The sequence below is a fragment of the Callithrix jacchus genome, chromosome 9, assembly GCF_049354715.1.
Source record: "Callithrix jacchus isolate 240 chromosome 9, calJac240_pri, whole genome shotgun sequence".
Taxonomy (NCBI): Eukaryota; Metazoa; Chordata; class Mammalia; order Primates; family Cebidae; genus Callithrix; species Callithrix jacchus.
The window spans coordinates 36,905,307-36,922,979 of NC_133510.1; the positions used below are offsets into that span (position 1 = coordinate 36,905,307).

The 17,673-nt window shown below is 37.8% G+C and overlaps 1 protein-coding gene across 3 annotated transcripts in view; it reads left to right on the plus strand.

Annotated features, from left to right (window-relative positions):
* CPNE8 (copine 8) overlaps positions 1–17,673 on the plus strand; it is a 261,517-nt gene that overhangs the window by 16,394 nt on the left and 227,450 nt on the right. For all 3 annotated transcript variants that reach the window (XM_002752370.6, XM_054238177.2, XM_035255835.3), the window contains exon 2: positions 16,470–16,510. In XM_002752370.6, coding sequence (XP_002752416.1) covers positions 16,470–16,510 — 41 coding nt within the window. The remainder of the gene's footprint in view (positions 1–16,469; positions 16,511–17,673) is intronic.

The following is a 17,673-nucleotide window of genomic DNA, read 5'->3' on the forward strand; positions in this document are numbered from 1 at the left end:
CCAAATCCTTTGTCTGACACTTAATAACCTAGTGCTGGTTGAATAAACATCTGAATGAGTATCAGACAGCTATTAAACTATAAACTCTCATAGAATAAGAATCATGTCTTATTTAGCTTTGCATTCCACTTAGCTTCTAGTCCAATGTCTTACACAGAGAACATGCTTAATAATTATTTATTCAATATATAGTTGAAGAAAGGAAAGCTAGTGAAAGAAAGGAACATCACATATGAACAGGAACCACAGCTGGAAGGCATAAAGGCAAGAGAGAGTATAGTATTAATTGAGTTGAAAAAAATTAATTGTAAAAAGGCAGGGTGGGCTGGGAGCAGTGGCTCACGCTTGTAATCCCAGAATTTTGGGAGGCTGAGGTGGGTGAATCACATGAGGTCAACAGTTCGATACCAGCCTGGCCTACATGACAGAACCCTGGCTCTACTAAAAATACAAAATTAGCCAGGAGTCATGGCAGGTTCCTGCAATCCCAGCTACTTGGGAGGCTGAGGCAGGAGAATGGCTTGAACCTGGGAGGTGGAGGTTGCAGTGACCCAAGACCATGCCACTGCACTCCAACCTGGGCAACAGAGCAAGACTCTGTCTTAAAATAAATGAATGAATGAATGAATGAATGGCAGGTTGAAGGAGACATAGCTAAGCAATTGCCTTAGCTATGGTAATTGCTTCATTCAAATGCCTGTTTCATTCAGTGATTTTCTTTAGGACTTGTAGAACTGTAGGTGGGATGGGTTGCTACTGAGATTTTGTTTCCATTGCTTTTGTTGGTTTTGGGGCCTAGATGAGAGCCTTTGAGTCAGGGTATACTTCTGTTCTACTCACTTGTGATGAGGATGAAAGGCACATATTAGGAAGTTATTTTCATTCTCCCATACGGTCATTTATGCTGCCCCACATATTCCCATTCAGCTGTCATTTATGCTGACCCACATACTCCCATTCCAAATTAGTTCCTTCTTTTGTTTAAATTCTGTTATTGAGTCTGCAAATCTCAGATTACTCCTAGGTACTTTTGAATTGTTCGTTGGCCCAAAGAAATTACAGAAGATACTGCTTAAAATCGGGAGAAAGAAAAAAAAACCCTGCCAATCTAGCCTCACATTTATAAGCATGCTATGGTTTTCATTGTCATAGCCTATGTATTGATTTATGAATCTTAAAGAGAGCTGACTCGAGACAACCTTGCATGTAAAGATTTTCTTTTGAAATGTTGATCCTGAATATCCATGGCTTTCCTCCCTTATAGAAGGAACATATTGTTCAACAGCTAATAGGCAAAGAAACAAAATATTGGAAAATCCAATCATATGATAAATATATTTTGGGAGTGGTGCTTGAAAGGCAGCAGTATCTGAGCTGATATTGGGTAGAGTAATGTTAGCCTCCAGCTTTCTACTTAGTGGGGGTTTGTGGATACATCACAGTCATCAGCTCTTGCTTCTTGGATGAGTGATCCATTGCATTGACTCTGGGAAAAGCAATAAACCCTAAAAGACTATTAATTTAGCTAATTGTGTAAAATATTTGGAAGTTCATTGTTCACTTAGCTGTTAGCAAGTGGGCTGAAATGTGTTTACTGCTTTTAGAGTGGGCAGGAGGAGACACTGAGAAAAATAATGATATATAATCCTAATTGTTGTAGCATAATGAGGTTGGTGTAATGTATTACAGGCTTAGCAGAAGTTTAGAGCCAGAAAGGTCTGGATTTAAATGGCAGCTCCATACTTTGTCAACTATGAGAGTTCAGATAAGTTAGTCTCTTTGTGTTTCTGTTTATAGATGGGAATAGAAATTCCTTCCGATACAGTTATTTGAGGATTGTGTGAGATAACTTTAATAAAGTGTTTTGAAAGTTCTGTCCCTTAGCAAGGTATTCTTGTTTTTATACAGCTTTTATACGTATTTCCAACTGAAATGTTTGGAAAACAGTGGATCACTTCATGAAGATAAAGTTGTAAAAATATACAAAAACAACTAACCAAACTATGTTGAAAAAGAGCAAAGGAGAAAGTACAAATCACCTCAACTTCCTTACCCAGCAATAGGTCAGGCCAAGCAGTTATCCCTTTGTGCATTTATTAAGAGGTATATAAAGCATATTTCCATTCATATTTATTTTACAATGACTTAGGTAAGATGAAACTTTCAAAACACTTTATTAATATTATCTCACACAATCCTCAAGTTTTTTTCTTGATTTTTGGCTTCAGATATTAATACCTGAACTTAGCTGCTGCTTTGGAGGCCCAGTTCTCCCTGCCTGGAGAGTATCTCTACAAAGGAATGACCTCAGTTATGGTCTCAATACACCTCTCTTCCTATCTGTCTGCCTCCATGAAGGCCATGGAGCCTTCACTGCTTTTGTTAAAACATCACTGTTGATAGTGCCGCTGGGAAGTTTCAGTAATGCCCTATTGCTACAGGACCTGGCATGAGGCCTTTCTGCCTGCTGTCCCTGTAACCCTGTAAGTCTGCTCATGGCCTCCTGGTGCTTGTCTCTCTTGATTTACCAGATCTTTGTGGTTCTATGTGGTCCCAGTAGGTTCAACCCTCTGTCAGGAGTTCTCCTTAGTAAAGATTTCCTGGGTGTCATTTCTTTAAATCTATATATTCACAACTTTTTTTGCTCTGTGGGCACACACCCTATAGTTCCAGGCTCCAGACTGTGTGGGTCATGTCTTTGTCTCTGAATCTGGGTGTCCCATCTGAGCTCCACCTTCTTTTGTCAAGAAACTTCTCTCAGAGGTTCCTATTATATATTCTTTCCACCAGACCCCAGCTGGGCCAACGGTATAAACAGCATTCATTTTTCATTTTACCAGGAGGCTCTTCAGTCACTTTTAATTTTATGGAAGCCAAAGGAACTTGAAGGAGCAGGTTCCTCAGGAGCCTCTGAGGCTCACATTACATCTCTCTTCTACAAAGTGGACTTGAGATCAAGGCTTAACTATTCCCATACACTATATTTAGTGCCTAAAACAATGCCTACCACATAATACATGCTCAATAAATCTGTGTTGAAAGAATGAATGAAATGTTTTTGAATGAATCTGGCCTTTTTCCTTAATCATAATTTAGGGCATTGCACACCCACCCTACATTATTCTATTTGCCTTTGCCTCTAGAGAGTTTTTCTAATATTGACTGTTTTAGAAATATTTTGCTCTAAGTGCTTTTTATTTACTAACTTACTCCTCAGACAACTCTATGAGGAGGATGCTATGGTCATCTCCTCTCTTACAGTTAAGAAAACTGAAGCCTAGAGAGTTTTACTTTACACAGCTAGTACTGGTGGTTCCCAGTAGTAATGACTGTTCAGAGGTGGCATCCTACCAGGTGACAACAAGTCCCTGAGATCTGGTGATTGTAATGAAGGGGGTAAAAGCAGTCTCTTCCTGGGTCCCAGAATTATAAAATATGAAGCTAACAACCCCAGACATCTATATTACTCTGTTCTCCCATTGCTATAAAAAAGTACCTGAGACTGGGTAATTTATGAAGAAATGAGATTTTATTGGCTCATGATTCTGTAGGCTGTACAGGTAGCATAGCTGGGGAGGCCTCTGGAACTTTCATTCGTGGTGGAAGGCACAGGGGGAAGCAGGCACATCTTCACATGGTGGGTCAGGTGACAGAGAGAGAGAGAGAGAGAGAGAGAGAGAGAGAGAGAGGAGAGAGAGGAGAGAGAGAGAGAGAGAGAGAAAGTGCTACACACTTTGAAACAACCAGATCTCCTGAGAACCCACTCACTATCACAAGAACAGCCAGGAGGAGGATGGAAGGCCTCCATGATCCAATCACCTCCCACCTTGCCCCTTCTGCAACGTTGAGGATTACAATTCTACATGAGATTTGGGTGGGGACATAGAACAAAACAGTATCAGCATCTATGTTTCCTACCACATAGTTCAGAGAAATAGAGGAAGCAGTTAAAAAAAAAGATTGAAGTAGATAATACATGCACGCAGAAAAAGAGTTTTGATCTTTCTGCCCTTGTTTTTGTTCTTCTCACAGGGTCAGCTACCTGCCTGAGTCTGGGCTCTATAAAATATATGTATTTTTGCCATAAACTTCCCTTTTTTCTGTAACTTAAATGGGTTCTATTCATGCAGCTATTTGTCTATTTCATAGTAAAGCATTATCTTAATATTTATTTTATTTGCATGTCATTGCTTATTATTCAGGATGAACTTATTTAAAATGTGTGTGACCAAGGGTATTTCTTCTTCCTATAAAATGCCAATTCACTTCTTTAACTCATTTTACTTTTGGGATGCTTATAAGTTTTTCTCATCAATTTAGGGAAATCTTTGTATATTTATAGTCTTAACATTTTTATATATGATACATGTAACAAATATATCTTGAGTTTATTATATCATTTTCTGTATATAAGTTTCAAATACATTCATTATCATTTAAATTAATCTTTTCTCTAGGCTTTGTATAAAGCTTAGAAGGTATCCTTTATGCCAATATTTAAAAATAGTATGTTACACTTTCTTCCAGTTTTTTTTTTCAGTTGATTCTGGTTGATAATATCCTTTTCTGTAATTTGCTTTAAAGTATTTCAGCAGATAGTGTCATATAGATGTGTGTGTTAGACTGCAGAGTTAAATCTCGAGGATCCTAACCAGTTCTACATACTTTGGGTGTGGTGAGTTAGCAGTTTAATCAGTAGCTCCTGCTCTGGAAGTGTCTACTCCTAACTGTTATACTATCTTGACCTTTTATCAACACCAGAGCGTTTTGTAATTACCATGGATATTAGACTTGAGAAAAAACTGGTAAAATGTATGGTGATCAGATATGTGGACTGACCACTTCATACCACTAGATGGTTATAAAAAAAAGACTGGCAATAAAATTGGAGAGCAGATGGAAAAATTGGAATTGTTATTTGTTGCTGGTAGGAATGTAATTTTTTCAGCTTTTAAAAATAGTGTTACCACAGGACCCAGCAATTCTGTTAGGTATATACCCCAGAGAAATGAAACCATATGTCCACATAAAAACTCTTGTACAGGGCCGGGCGTGGTGGCTCACGCCTGTAATCCCAGCACTTTGGGAGGCCGAGACGGGTGGATCACAAGGTCAAGAGATTGAGACCATCCAGGTCAACATGGTGAAACCCCGTCTCTACTAAAAATACAAAAAATTAGCTGGGCATGGTGGCGCGTGCCTGTAATCCCAGCTACTCGGGAGGCTGAGGCAGGAGAATTGCCTGAGCCCAGGAGGCGGAGGTTGCGGTGAGCCGAGATTGCGCCATTGCACTCCAGCCTGGGTAACAAGAGCGAAACTCCGTCTCAAAAAAAAAAAACTCTTGTACAAATCTTCATCACCGTATTATTCATAAAAGCCAAAAAATAGAAAAAACCCAAGTATCTATGAATTGATGAACCACAGTGGTATAGCCATACAACCGAATAATAAAATGGAATGAAGTTCTAATGCATACTGCATGGCTGAATCTTCAAACCATCATGTAATTGAAAGAAGCTGGTCACAAAAGAGCACATATTGTATATGATTATAATTCTATTTCCATGAAATGCTCAGAATAGGCAAATACATGGAGACAGAAAGATTCGTGGTTACCAGGGGCTGGGGGAAATGGAATAGGGTGTGACTTTTCATGGGTTCAGGGTGCTTTTTGTGGGAGAAGAGAGGAAAATATTTAAAAATTAAATAGTGGTGATAGTTGCACAACTCTGTGAATATACTGTAAACTGCTGGACTGTACACTTTAAAAGGGCTAATTTTATAGTATGTCATTTATAACTGAATAAAGCTGTTATAAAAAAAGATGTGGATTAGCTAGAAATATTACACAAGTGACTGGGACATACATGCTTAGTAACTCAGGGGGTTATGCCCTTTAGAGTGGTGTCTTAGGCCTAGGGACACCTTAGGTCATGGGTATCAATGTTTAGATAATTCTCTACTCTTTTCTGACCAGAAAGTTAGATACTGTCAACAGAATATTGTCACATCTGCCTGAACGTGTGTTTAGAGTATCTGAAAGGACAGGGAGCTGGAAGTTGATTAAACTTATGGAGTACATTGTATGACTGTTCCGAGTTCTTCTCGGTAATGAATATTTGTCACTTTGGCACAATTTAATCTAAGACTTCCTTTCTTGGTAACATACTGTTTTGGAGTGAGGTTATAATGAGAGCTGCAGAGTTCACATACTCAGCAGTTAAAGGCAACAGACAACTACCAAAAAGCCTAATGGGATAGAACAATTATTAACAGTTGATACCCAAGAAGATTATTGACTCTTACGTATTCATCATGTTCACAATCACTCTACTGAATTATCTTATTAATTTAAAAAGCTTTTATTTGTTAATTTTCTTGCTTTCTTTTTTCTCTGTACAAAATTAAATCTTCTGCAAGTAAAGATAATTTAATTTTTCTATTTCTAATACTGGCTAATTTTTATTTTATATCTTTCTACATAGAGCCTCTGAAATGATGCTAAATAATAACATTATTTGCAGCTCATTTCATTTTGTTCTCAATAATATAGATGAATAGTCAGTGTAACAAATATAGACATCAAAGATCAAAATTAAATTCAAAAATCAATAGGAAATTTTCAAAAAAGTCTCCAAGTATTTGCCTTTTCTGTGACCTTGGCCACTTAATCTCTCTGAATTTGATTAACTTCTTTGGAACATAGATTCTGCTAATAATTGCTAGTTGGCAGGATTATAGTGAGGGTTAAGTGATTTATTTAAGTGCCCAGCTCAGTGCCTGGCACTTGACTCAGTAAATACAGTAGGTGTGCAATTTTGTGATATAGATTCCTGTTGAGTACAATGGGACACCTGGGGGGAAATAATCAGTACTACATGCTAGGACAGAGTCATGGAGGGAGGCAGAAGGAGGAATTCTCGTTTCCTAGCAGGAAGGGGGTTGGTGAAGAAATCTTGGGAAAGAGAATGCTGTGGGTAAAATATAAGTGTAGAGAAGTGTGAGGCGGGATGAGTTTAAGGGACTGCAAAGAATCTGAAATATCTGGAAGCAAAGTCTGTAAGAAATTACATGGTTAGAGGTGCAGCTGGAGACATAGAGGTCAGAATGTGGTGGATGTTGAGTGCAAGGTTATAGAGTTTGGAATTTCTGGAGGGAACGGGTATTATACAAGCAAGGCATTTGCTCAAGTATTTACAGTAGAGAAGTTTCTTCTGGAGGCATCTTGGTGAATGAACTGGGGTATGGGAGACAAGAAGACCTGTTACTGAGGTGTCTTGTTTGGAAGAAAGGTTGGACAGTGTTGCTGTATTAGTTTCCTGTGGCTGTTGTAATAAATTCCTACAACCTTGTTGGCTTAAAAGAACAGATATTTATTTTCTTACAGGCCTGGAGGCCAGAAGTCCTAAATCAGTATTGCCAGGCTGAAATCAAGGTGTTGTCAGGGCTAATGTCCCTCCAGATGCCCTATTGGACAATCCATTCTTTACCTTTTCCAGCTCCTGGTGGTTGCTGCTAGCATGTTTTGGCTTGTGACTGCATCTTTCTAATCTTAAAGGCCAAAATCTACAAATCTCTTTGTGCTGTGTTCATATCACTGTTTTGTCTCTTCTGTAAGTGTCAAACCTCTCTCTGCCTTCCTTTTATATATGAGATATGGGATTGAATTTGTGGGCCTCCCAGATAACCCAGGGTAACCCACTCATCTCAGGATTTATAGTTTAATCACATCTGCAAAGACCTCTTCTTCAAAACAGGTCACATTTACAACATTTACAGGTTCCAGGGATTTGGTATGTTTGGGTGTCCACTATTTTTCTTTCATAGTTGTAACTTACTAGGACAAAAAATACGGGAGCCATAAGATTGGGGAAAAGATAATGAAATTAGTTTTGTACCTGAGATTCGGGTTTTTAAGAAGACCCATATCCTGCTCTCAATCTGTTTTTTTCCCGCATTTTTTAAAGAATAATTGTTATGTTTTCCTTTTCCAGGTGAAATCAGGAATTGCATTTTGTATCTTTTTCTGAAAGCTTGTATTACCCTGAGTTAACCCTTCATTACTTCAAACCTATAGATTCTTCTTTTTATCTCAGGCTAACCAGAGCTCTGACATGTCCACTTCTGACAAAGCATAGATTTCTTTTTAAGTAATTTCAGGGTTATCAATCACAGTTGAATACCTCAGAAGGAATATAAAAAATAATACTGTTAATTCTCTTTCCCTCAAATTTCTGTTAGTATCTAACCCAAATTCACCTATGCAAAGGTGGAAACTAAAATTTTGTAACTGCCCTTTTCAGCTTAACAGTACTAATAAGTACTTTGAATTTCAGCAAAAACTGAAAAATAACTTGAAGTTTCTCTTATTCCTAGTGCCTGTTGCGTAATATCTGTCATTTATATAAAGTCCTTAGTGTATGTTCAGACTACCAGAGGAAGCTGTTGATCTAAATTTTTTAGTCTATTTGTGCAGCTTCAAATCTGAAAGTCGGTTTTTACTTTCTTCAACAGATAATCTTGTTAAGTATTTTTCAATGACCCCATCCTTCACAATTACTTGGTAGCTTAGGTTCTAGCTGACTTTGGCTTTTCAGTAAGTTTCAGTTTTAAAATATTTCTTTTGTTTTTCATTGTTAAACCTTTACTTGTTGCCTGTATACCATCTGGCTCCCCTTGCTATAGAAATTGTAGTTTTGGGAAAAATATCTTTTCCTGAAATTCGTATGCTAAATTTCTTGGGATATTGTTTATTCAATGAAATAGAAGAATGAATGAATAAATCAGAGAGAATTAAACACTGCATTCAAATCACTTCCAAAGATTGAGTAAATTTGCTTTCAGTTGCTCAAAATGTTTTGATTTCCTTGTCTTCATAAAAAAATTCTGAAAGCTATTTTGTGCATTTGTACATTAAAAAGTCCATAATATAATATAATGCCCTAAATCAAGGCCATGGGCATGGTTCAGTGACATGGGGCTTGTTTACAATTCCAGTGATCCTGTCACTCTCGAGGGTTTTCAGTTAATGGATTACCTATTAGGGCAAAGGCCTCAAATGCTAGAATCCCCTTCTACTCTGTTTTCTATAATAAAACACCCAACCTTACCTAAAGTGAAAAAAGGTGATGCTTTAGATTGGAGACTAAAACTCCTCATTCATTCAGCAGACATTTGTTGAGTCCCACTTATGTGCAAGCTTGTGCTAGTTTCTGTAGCTGCCTAAGCAATATTTGGTAAAGACTTTGCAGGCTCCCAGTGGTCCAGAGACTACACTTAAAAATAGGTAAATAAAAGGCCCTTAATAATCTCTAAAATTTTAATTAAAACCAGAATCATTCTGCTTATTGACACAGGGCAATTTGCAGGGGACACTATGATTTAGAGATATTGGTCTTGGTCCACATGTGGAAAATTTATGCAGGACAGTGTTTGCAAAAAGATAAAGCATTGTTTGGCTCTATTTATGAACTGTATTTTTGTCCCTATATAAAATTAAATTTTTTTTGTTGGGCTCTATTTATAAGCCATATTTCCATTCTTGTTGAAAATTAAATAGAAAAATTGCACTCAAGGTACAGCAGTAGATTCCTTTATGTGTTGTTTCACCTCTGCTGGTCACAGTGCTTTTTGGAATTTTATGTCTCTAAGTTGAGTACTTATCTCCTAAATGAAGTGTCTTGTATGTTTTTTTTTTATTAGAACTTTAAGAAGGTCACAGATAGCAAAATTGCCTTTACTCTGAACTATTAACTTTAAAATTCATACACATATCAAGTAGGTTGTGTTTTTCAAGTATGATCTGTGGAATTATAATGATATTTGTTTTCTTTTTTTTTAAATTTTTGATACAGAGTCTCACTCCATCACCAGGCGCCAGGCTGGAGTGCAGTGGCACAATCTCAGCTCACTGCAACCTCCGCCTCCCAGGTTTAAGTGATTTTCCTGCCTCACCCTTCCAAGTAGCTGGGACTACAGGCTCGTGCCACCATGTCCAGCGAATTTTTTGTATTTTTAATAGAGACAGAGTTTCACAATGCTGACCAGGCTAGTCTCCAGCTCCTGACCTCATTGATTCACCCATTTCGGTCTCCCAAAGTGCTGGGATTATAGGCGTGAGCCATCACGCCTGGCCTGTTTCCCTTTTAAATGATTTTTTAACAAAAACATTTACTAGGTGATTTTATCTGCTGAGTAGAAAAGAGTGAGTAGCATGCCTGCAACTTTAGGATTAACTCACAAGTCACTTTTTACTTTAAATACATCATGTTATGCTCATTTTACCTATGAAGATTCAGTTTTTATTTTCCAATATTAAATCCTTATTACATATAAATATAATAGAAAAAGTACTTAGCTTTTAAAAAATAATGTTGCAGGATTTTCTCCTTAGTTAACCTACAGACAGGGTTCTTGTCCCATGACCACAAAAATTTAGCCTCACAGACAATTTGAGGAGTGAGAAATATGGGATGTATGCAGCAAAAAGGCAAAAATCGGGGAAACAGAGACTATCCACAAAGCCAGTCCCTGCTGGGGTGCTTCCTGCCTGGCAGTTTTTTGTTTGTTTGTTTGTTTGTTTTGTTTTGAGACAGAGTCTTGCTCTGTCGCCAGGCTGGAGTGCAGTGGCGCCATCTCGGCTCACTGCAACTTCTTCCTCCTCCTCCCCGGGTTCAAGCCATTTTCCTGCTTCAGCCTGCCAAGTAGCTGGGACTACAGGTGTGCAACACCACGCCCAACTAATTTTTGTAGTTTTAGTAGAGAATGCGTTTCTCCATCTTGGCCAGGATGGTCTGAATCGCTTGACCTCATGACCCACCCCTGGCAGTTTCCATCTCAGGTTCCACGCAGGAAGAGGAGTGGCCAGGGTTCTCCCTGCCGTAAATGGGACAAACAACGGTGGCTCCACCCTGGTGTGCATTCCCAGTGCACAGGCGTGGTTGGAGTTTTGCCAGGGACCCCCTCCCATCTGGCTGTCTCAATATGGTACTTATTTCAGGATATATGTCTATTTACATCACTTAAATTATATATATGATCTATCGACTGTTTGAAAAATATTTGGAATAAGAGCTAATTACTGCCCCTGGCTTTTGTTGTTGTAGCTGATCGATTTAACACTGTTTTTAGGTTACTGTTCTTTCTTCTCATAATAAACTGTTATTTTATATACCATCCTGTATTGCTATTTAGTTATTTCTGTAAGTAAAATTCAGGCTTCTTGAAATAAGCCTTTAATACTGATTGTATTTTTGATAGTGCTTAGTTAGGTTTTGGCCATAGATTAGTTGCTTGAAAAATACTTGCAGATTTGCTTTGAAGTTGAAAGATAATTGCTATTTTCCAGGTTGAGAAAGACAAGCCTGAGATACCGTTTTAAAAGGCTAGCTGGCTGTTCCGTTCGGGTCCCCGAATGCCAGTTGACAATAAAAACTACACAAGTAAAGACAAGCATTATATTCATATTGGCTACTCAGTAACCACTATATGGGAAATTATTTTAAAATTGGAAGGTGGCTTGTTGAGCATAAAATCAGGGCAGGCTGGGTTATCAGATGAGCTAACTGACTGATGTCTTTAAGGGAAGGTAGCCTGGCTTCAGTGTCTGTTCTCAAGGATGAATATGCATGAGAATTGACTAGGAAGGTGGAGGAATCTGGGAATTCTTTCTCTTGGATGGTTTTGGAAAGGTGTTGTTAAATTCCTGCTTATCTACTTTTTAATGTTACATTTCATGTAAAATACACCTCTCCAGTTAACCCAGTGATGTTACCAGAAAGGTGTCCCTATCCAGACCCCAAGTAAAGGTTCTTGGATCTTGTCCAAGAATTTGAGGTGAGTCAATAAAGTGAAAGCAAGTTTATTAAGAAAGAAAAGGAATGAAAGAATGACTGCTCCATAGGCAGAGGAATGCCAAAGGGGTGCGGCTTGCCCATTTTTATGGTTATTTCTTGATTGTATCCACAAGGTGTGGATTATTTATGCCTACCCTTATTTAGAACGTATAAGGTACATCCTGACATTGCCATGGCATTTTACAAATGCCATGGCCTTGCTGGGAGTGTAGCAGTGAGGAAGACAAAGGACACTCTCATCACCGTCTTGGTTTTTCTGGGTTTTGACCGGCATCTTTACTGCAACCTGTTTTATCAGAAGGTCTTTATGACCTGTATTTTGTGCCAACCTCCTTATACTGTGACTAAGGATGCTTTAACCTCCTGGAAATGCAGCCTAGTAGGTCTCAGCCTTATTTTACCCTGCCATTATTCAAGATGGAGTTGCACTGGTTCCAGCACCTCTGACAGTATTTCTTCCTACAGGTTAGAATTAAATTAGCTGGGCCTCGGCTTTATGCTGTTTTAGTTATCCCCATTTAAGCTCATAGCCCAGGAATTTTAATGACCTTTGAGGATGAGTGGATACTAGAGCAAGTCAGGCAGTTTATAGGTTATACTTTTTTTTTTTGAGACGGAGTTTCACTCTTGTTACCCAGGCTGGAGTGCGATGGCGCGATCTTGGCTCACAGCAACCTCCACCGCCTGGGTTCAGGCAATTCTTCTGCCTCAGCCTCCTGAGTAGCTGGGATTACAGGCACACGCCACCGTGCCCAGCTAATTTTTTGTATTTTTAGTAGAGATAGGGTTTCACCATGTTGACCAGGATGGTCTCGATCTGTTGACCTCGTGATCCACCCGCCTCGGCCTCCCAAAGTGCTGGGATTACAGGCGTGAGCCACCGCGCCCGGCCAGGTTATATTTTTGATTAGGTATTTTATCAGGTAATTTTTCCAATTTGTATACTGTATTTTTCTAAAATTTCTTTTGTAGAATTTGTTCTTTCTTATTAGCTGCATCTAGATTTAAAGAATAGAAACACACATTCAGGATTTTTCACCTAGTGCTGGTGTTCAACATCATGTTATAAAATGGTAGGAACAAAGTTACAGGCATCCTAGCTTAAGCAGATGACACGTCCATGGAGGGAAGAGTAGCCTTCCCATATAAAATCTGGTCATGTAGGGATGTGTGTGTGTGTTAATTTTAAAAAGTGCATCATATATTAAAGATTTTTTTTTTCTATAAGAAGTACAGTGGGTTTGACCTCTCATTCTGTTATTTTTCTCCTCATTCTATAAACAGCATCTCTCTTTATACTAGTCTGTGAACAGGAATTTATTTTCCTTTATATTCTGGTGGTAGGTAAAATTGGAAGCCTTTGACATTTTCAATACTCATAGAAAATAAGAAGTCTTCTGGACTTCTCTGGAAGCTGAGGTATTTTGTAAAGAACAGAGGAATCAGATTCAGAAAGGTTGGTACCATTAGATTATTCTGTACCATGCTGTGTACACTGACTCATTCACTCACTTTCTCTGAGCCCCAGCTTAGTTTCGGAATTTATGAAATGGCCTTCACAATAATACCTATCTTATTTTACTTAATATGAATGGGCTTTGTTTCTAATAGGATCTTGGAAAGATAAAATTCTTATTCCTAAAATAAATCCGAACTGAATGATGCATTTTAGCAATCACTGGTCTTTTGTGGTGCATATATCACTAAGAATATTTGCTTTTTCCAACTCTGCAATCATATATGCTTGACTAAAGTAGTCTTTTGGGAATTCAATCTGTCAGAGATAGTCTATTCTATTATATTTATATGACCAAAGTACAGGTAAAATTATTGCCAAATATAATTGGAAAGTTAAATTGCAAATTTCAGACTATTATGAATAATTTATAGTTTTAATTTTCATTATACAAAGGGTTTTTTGTTGGCTTATTTATTTTTGATCTTACCATTATGTGTTATGGATCACAATGGCTGAATGAAATATGTAACAAGTGAAGTTTATGATTAAGAAGACTAATCTCGGCTGGGCATAGTGGCTCATGCCTGTAATCCCAGCACTTTGAGATACGGAGGCAGGCAGATCACCTGAGGACAGAAGTTTGAGACAAGCCTCACCAACATGGAAAAACCCCATCTCTACAAAAAATACAAAATTAGCCAGGCATGGTGGCACATGCCTGTAATCCCAGTTACTCAGGAGGCTGTGGCAGGAGAATTGCTTGAACCCAAAAGGCGGAGGCTGTGGTGAGCCAAGATCTCACCACCGCCCTCAAGCCTGGGCAACAAGAGTGAAACTCCATCTCAAAAACAACAACAAAAAACTAGTACTCTCTGCCCTGTGGTTTATAGAAGTGCTTTATTTTTATACTTGTGGTTAAAACTTGTAGTTTTTTTTTTTACATTACCAAGGCATTGAAATGTTATTTTCTTTTAAATACATATATAGTATAATTTTTGAGTCCCAGCTACATCACAATATTGTGCATTGTCATCTCTGTTTTTTTTTTTTTCTGTGAATTCTGAAAGAAGCAGCATAACATTTTCCTAGGATACCTAATGAGCAAAAGCTGGAGTCATAGGAAGGATTGGGAGAGTTCCCACTTACTTGGAGAACTCCCTTTATATAATAACTGTAATATCACAGTAATTTCTCAAATGGAAATGTTTTAATTTACTGTTTGCTAACCACTGCTGGAGTCATGGTGTCTGCTCAGGGGACAGAAAGGATTAATTTAATTTGATTACTGACTAGTGGTCTTCGAATTTGATTTAATTCCAAATATGAATATGTTTGATGTTTCTCTTCTTTCTAGGAATATTTCAAGACATGATCTAATTTCATTGTGCTGCACTGTTTTGTCAAATATGTATTTATTTTTTCAGTGTGTAGTGATTCAATAGAGGCGATCGCTTTTGAGAACATAAAATAAGAAAGGATACGAGATTAATATGAAAAAGGGACTTTTCAAATACCAAGGCCAGTACAAATAAATGCACGTGAATAGTAGTCTTTGTGGAAAATAAGACAGCTTGAACATGAGATTTTTATTCATTATGAGCATTACAAATAGAAATGTAATGCAGCTATTCCAAATTATTACCAATTAATGGAAGATGAATATTAAACATAAATTTGAACTTTCGGAACCCTCAAGTCATCATTCTAGATAAGCTTTTCAGAAAAAGATATAGGTTTAAATCATAATTTTACAAAAACCAATTTTATATGGAAAATTTTTCAATAATTTTCTGCCTTGTGAATCAGAGCTTACTGAATTGGACTTTTTAGTGAGAACTCAGGGTTATTGTTATGAGTATAAAGTATAGGACTGCATTACTGCCATAGAGGGTAGCAATATGCTGATATCCGAGGAACCCAGGCTTTCCTGCTTTCTAAGTGTCCACTGTTACTCTGTTTTAGAAATATCTGTTTTTTAAAAAAAGTGCTAATATGGCCTTGTGTACGTTTTTTTTTTGAGATGGAGTGTTGCTCTGTTGCCCAGGCTGGAGTGCAATGGTGCAATCTCGGCTTACTGCATCCTCCGCCTCCCAGGATCAAGTGATTCTGCTGTGTCAGCCTCCCAAGTAGCTGGGATTACAGGCATGCACCACCATGCTCAGCTAATTTATTGTATTTTAGTAAAGATGGAGTTCCACTGTGTTGCTCTGGCTGGTCTCGAACTCCTGAACTCAGGCAAGCCACCTGCCTCGGCCTCCCAAAGTGCTAGGATTACAGACATGAGTCACCATGCCCAGCTTGTGTACCTTTTTTTAATTTTTTTGAAACAGAGTCTCACTCCATCACCAGGCACCAGGTTCAAGCAATTCTCCTGCCTCAGCCTCCCAAGTAGCTGGGACTACAGGCGTACGCCACCACACCCAGCTATTTTTTTTTGTATTTTTAGTAGAGACAGGGTTTCACCATGTTGGCTAGGGTGGTCTTGATCTCTTGACCTCGTGATCCGCCTGCCTTGGCCTCCTAAAGTGCTGGGATTACAGGCGTGAGCCACCGCGCCCGGCCACTTGTGTACCTTTATAATCTTTCCTGAAAAGAGTCTTCAGGCAAGGTCTATATATTCAGCTTAAATTCCTAAACCGTAATAGCAACATAAAATTCATCAGGGTTGATGTAACACAAATGTCAATAGATGCTGCTTCACAATTGCGTTCTAATTGTATGGACTAATGTCATCATGTGCTCTGAACTGCAAACAATTTTGCATTATTAACAGCTCACAATTCAATTCAGGAAGCATTTCTGAGCATCTTTATATTCTTAATGAAGGATTAAATGGAAACGTAAAACAGTTAATTCTTTCAAAGAGATTTTAATCTTAGGGTGTAAGGAGTCATGCTATTGGTTAACTGCAATGCAAGTCTGAGGAAATAAAAACTTTCTCTTACTTTCGAAGTCCAGAGATGTTCAGTCTGAATAAATACAAACAGAACCTTAGGACATATATTTGTCCTATATTTGTCATATATATGTGTATGTTTTTATATATATATATATATATATATATATATACAATTATGTATATATACATTGTAATATGTCTGTATAAATATAAATATTTTGCTTTTATCTCTAACATTTTCTGTTTTATTCAACAGAAATCTTCTTGACAGAGACACATTTTCTAAATCTGATCCGAGTAAGTATGTATTTCCTGCCTTTTGAAAAATCTACTTATTTTTTACTCATTTGATTTTGCAAAAGTTGTATGAAACTCATAGTTCTTGTTTGAAAGTTTGTCTTAAAGCCTTGAAAGCATCAGGGGACTGCTCCCAAGCCCTACATACTCATCAGCCCGGGCAGTATTATGGCTAAAGAGGCACTTGCTGAGCACTTTGAGACTAATACAGATGACTCCAGTGTGGGACAGTTCACTTTGAAATTAAAACCTCATGCTATGGCCTTTTGGTAGAGATCATTACATTTGAAAGAAAACTGTAATGCCATAATTTAAAGTTGTTTTGTCACAGAGTAATACTTTTCTTTCTTTTTCTTAAAATAAAAAAGGTGGTCAGACAAGGTGGTTCATGCCTATAATCCCAGCACTTTGGGAGGCCCAAGCAGGAGGATTGCCTGAGCCCAGGACTTTTAGACCAGCCTGGGCTACATAGTGAGACCCCCACCCCCAGTCTCTTAAAAAAAAAAGAGAGAAAAGAAAAATAAAATAAAAGTGGTGTATAAAATTTATAACCAAGTGAAATATGTAACATCTGATATGAACCAAAGTTTTTGATTACTAATTAGAGGTATTGAAAATTGGCAATAACTTGTAAAGTGAAAAGAGTAATTTGAATTCGAAAAGAACAGAATGAACTATAAAAATCTATGTGCTTCTGAATCTTGTAATATTTAGAAATGGATATGCAACAGTTCTCTATCTCTACGAATGTGTAAACAAATGTGGTTGAATTGCAGAGGAAAGGTTTTTGTCAGTTGTCAGAATTCTTGAAGTAGTCATTGGGTAAAGGTGTTGCAATTGTGGGTATTAAAAATTCCTGGGGCTCATTTAACAAGTGGGTGGGGCACTTCTTATCCCTTAATCTTTACCCAAAGCCCTTAATCTCCCTTTTGAGAATTCCTTTCTCATTGACACAATTTCTTACCTATTTACAAATATTCAGGGTGTAAACTGTAAATATTTAATGTAGAGCGTGACTTGTCCCGGGTTTTCCTTCCTATTATGCCTTAGGAAGAACTTGACTTGTGTTTCACAACATAATGAAATATTTCAAATTGTTTAAACTGCGGTTTTAACATTTATCTATGAAGACCTTAGCAAATACTTATTATTTTATGTGTCAA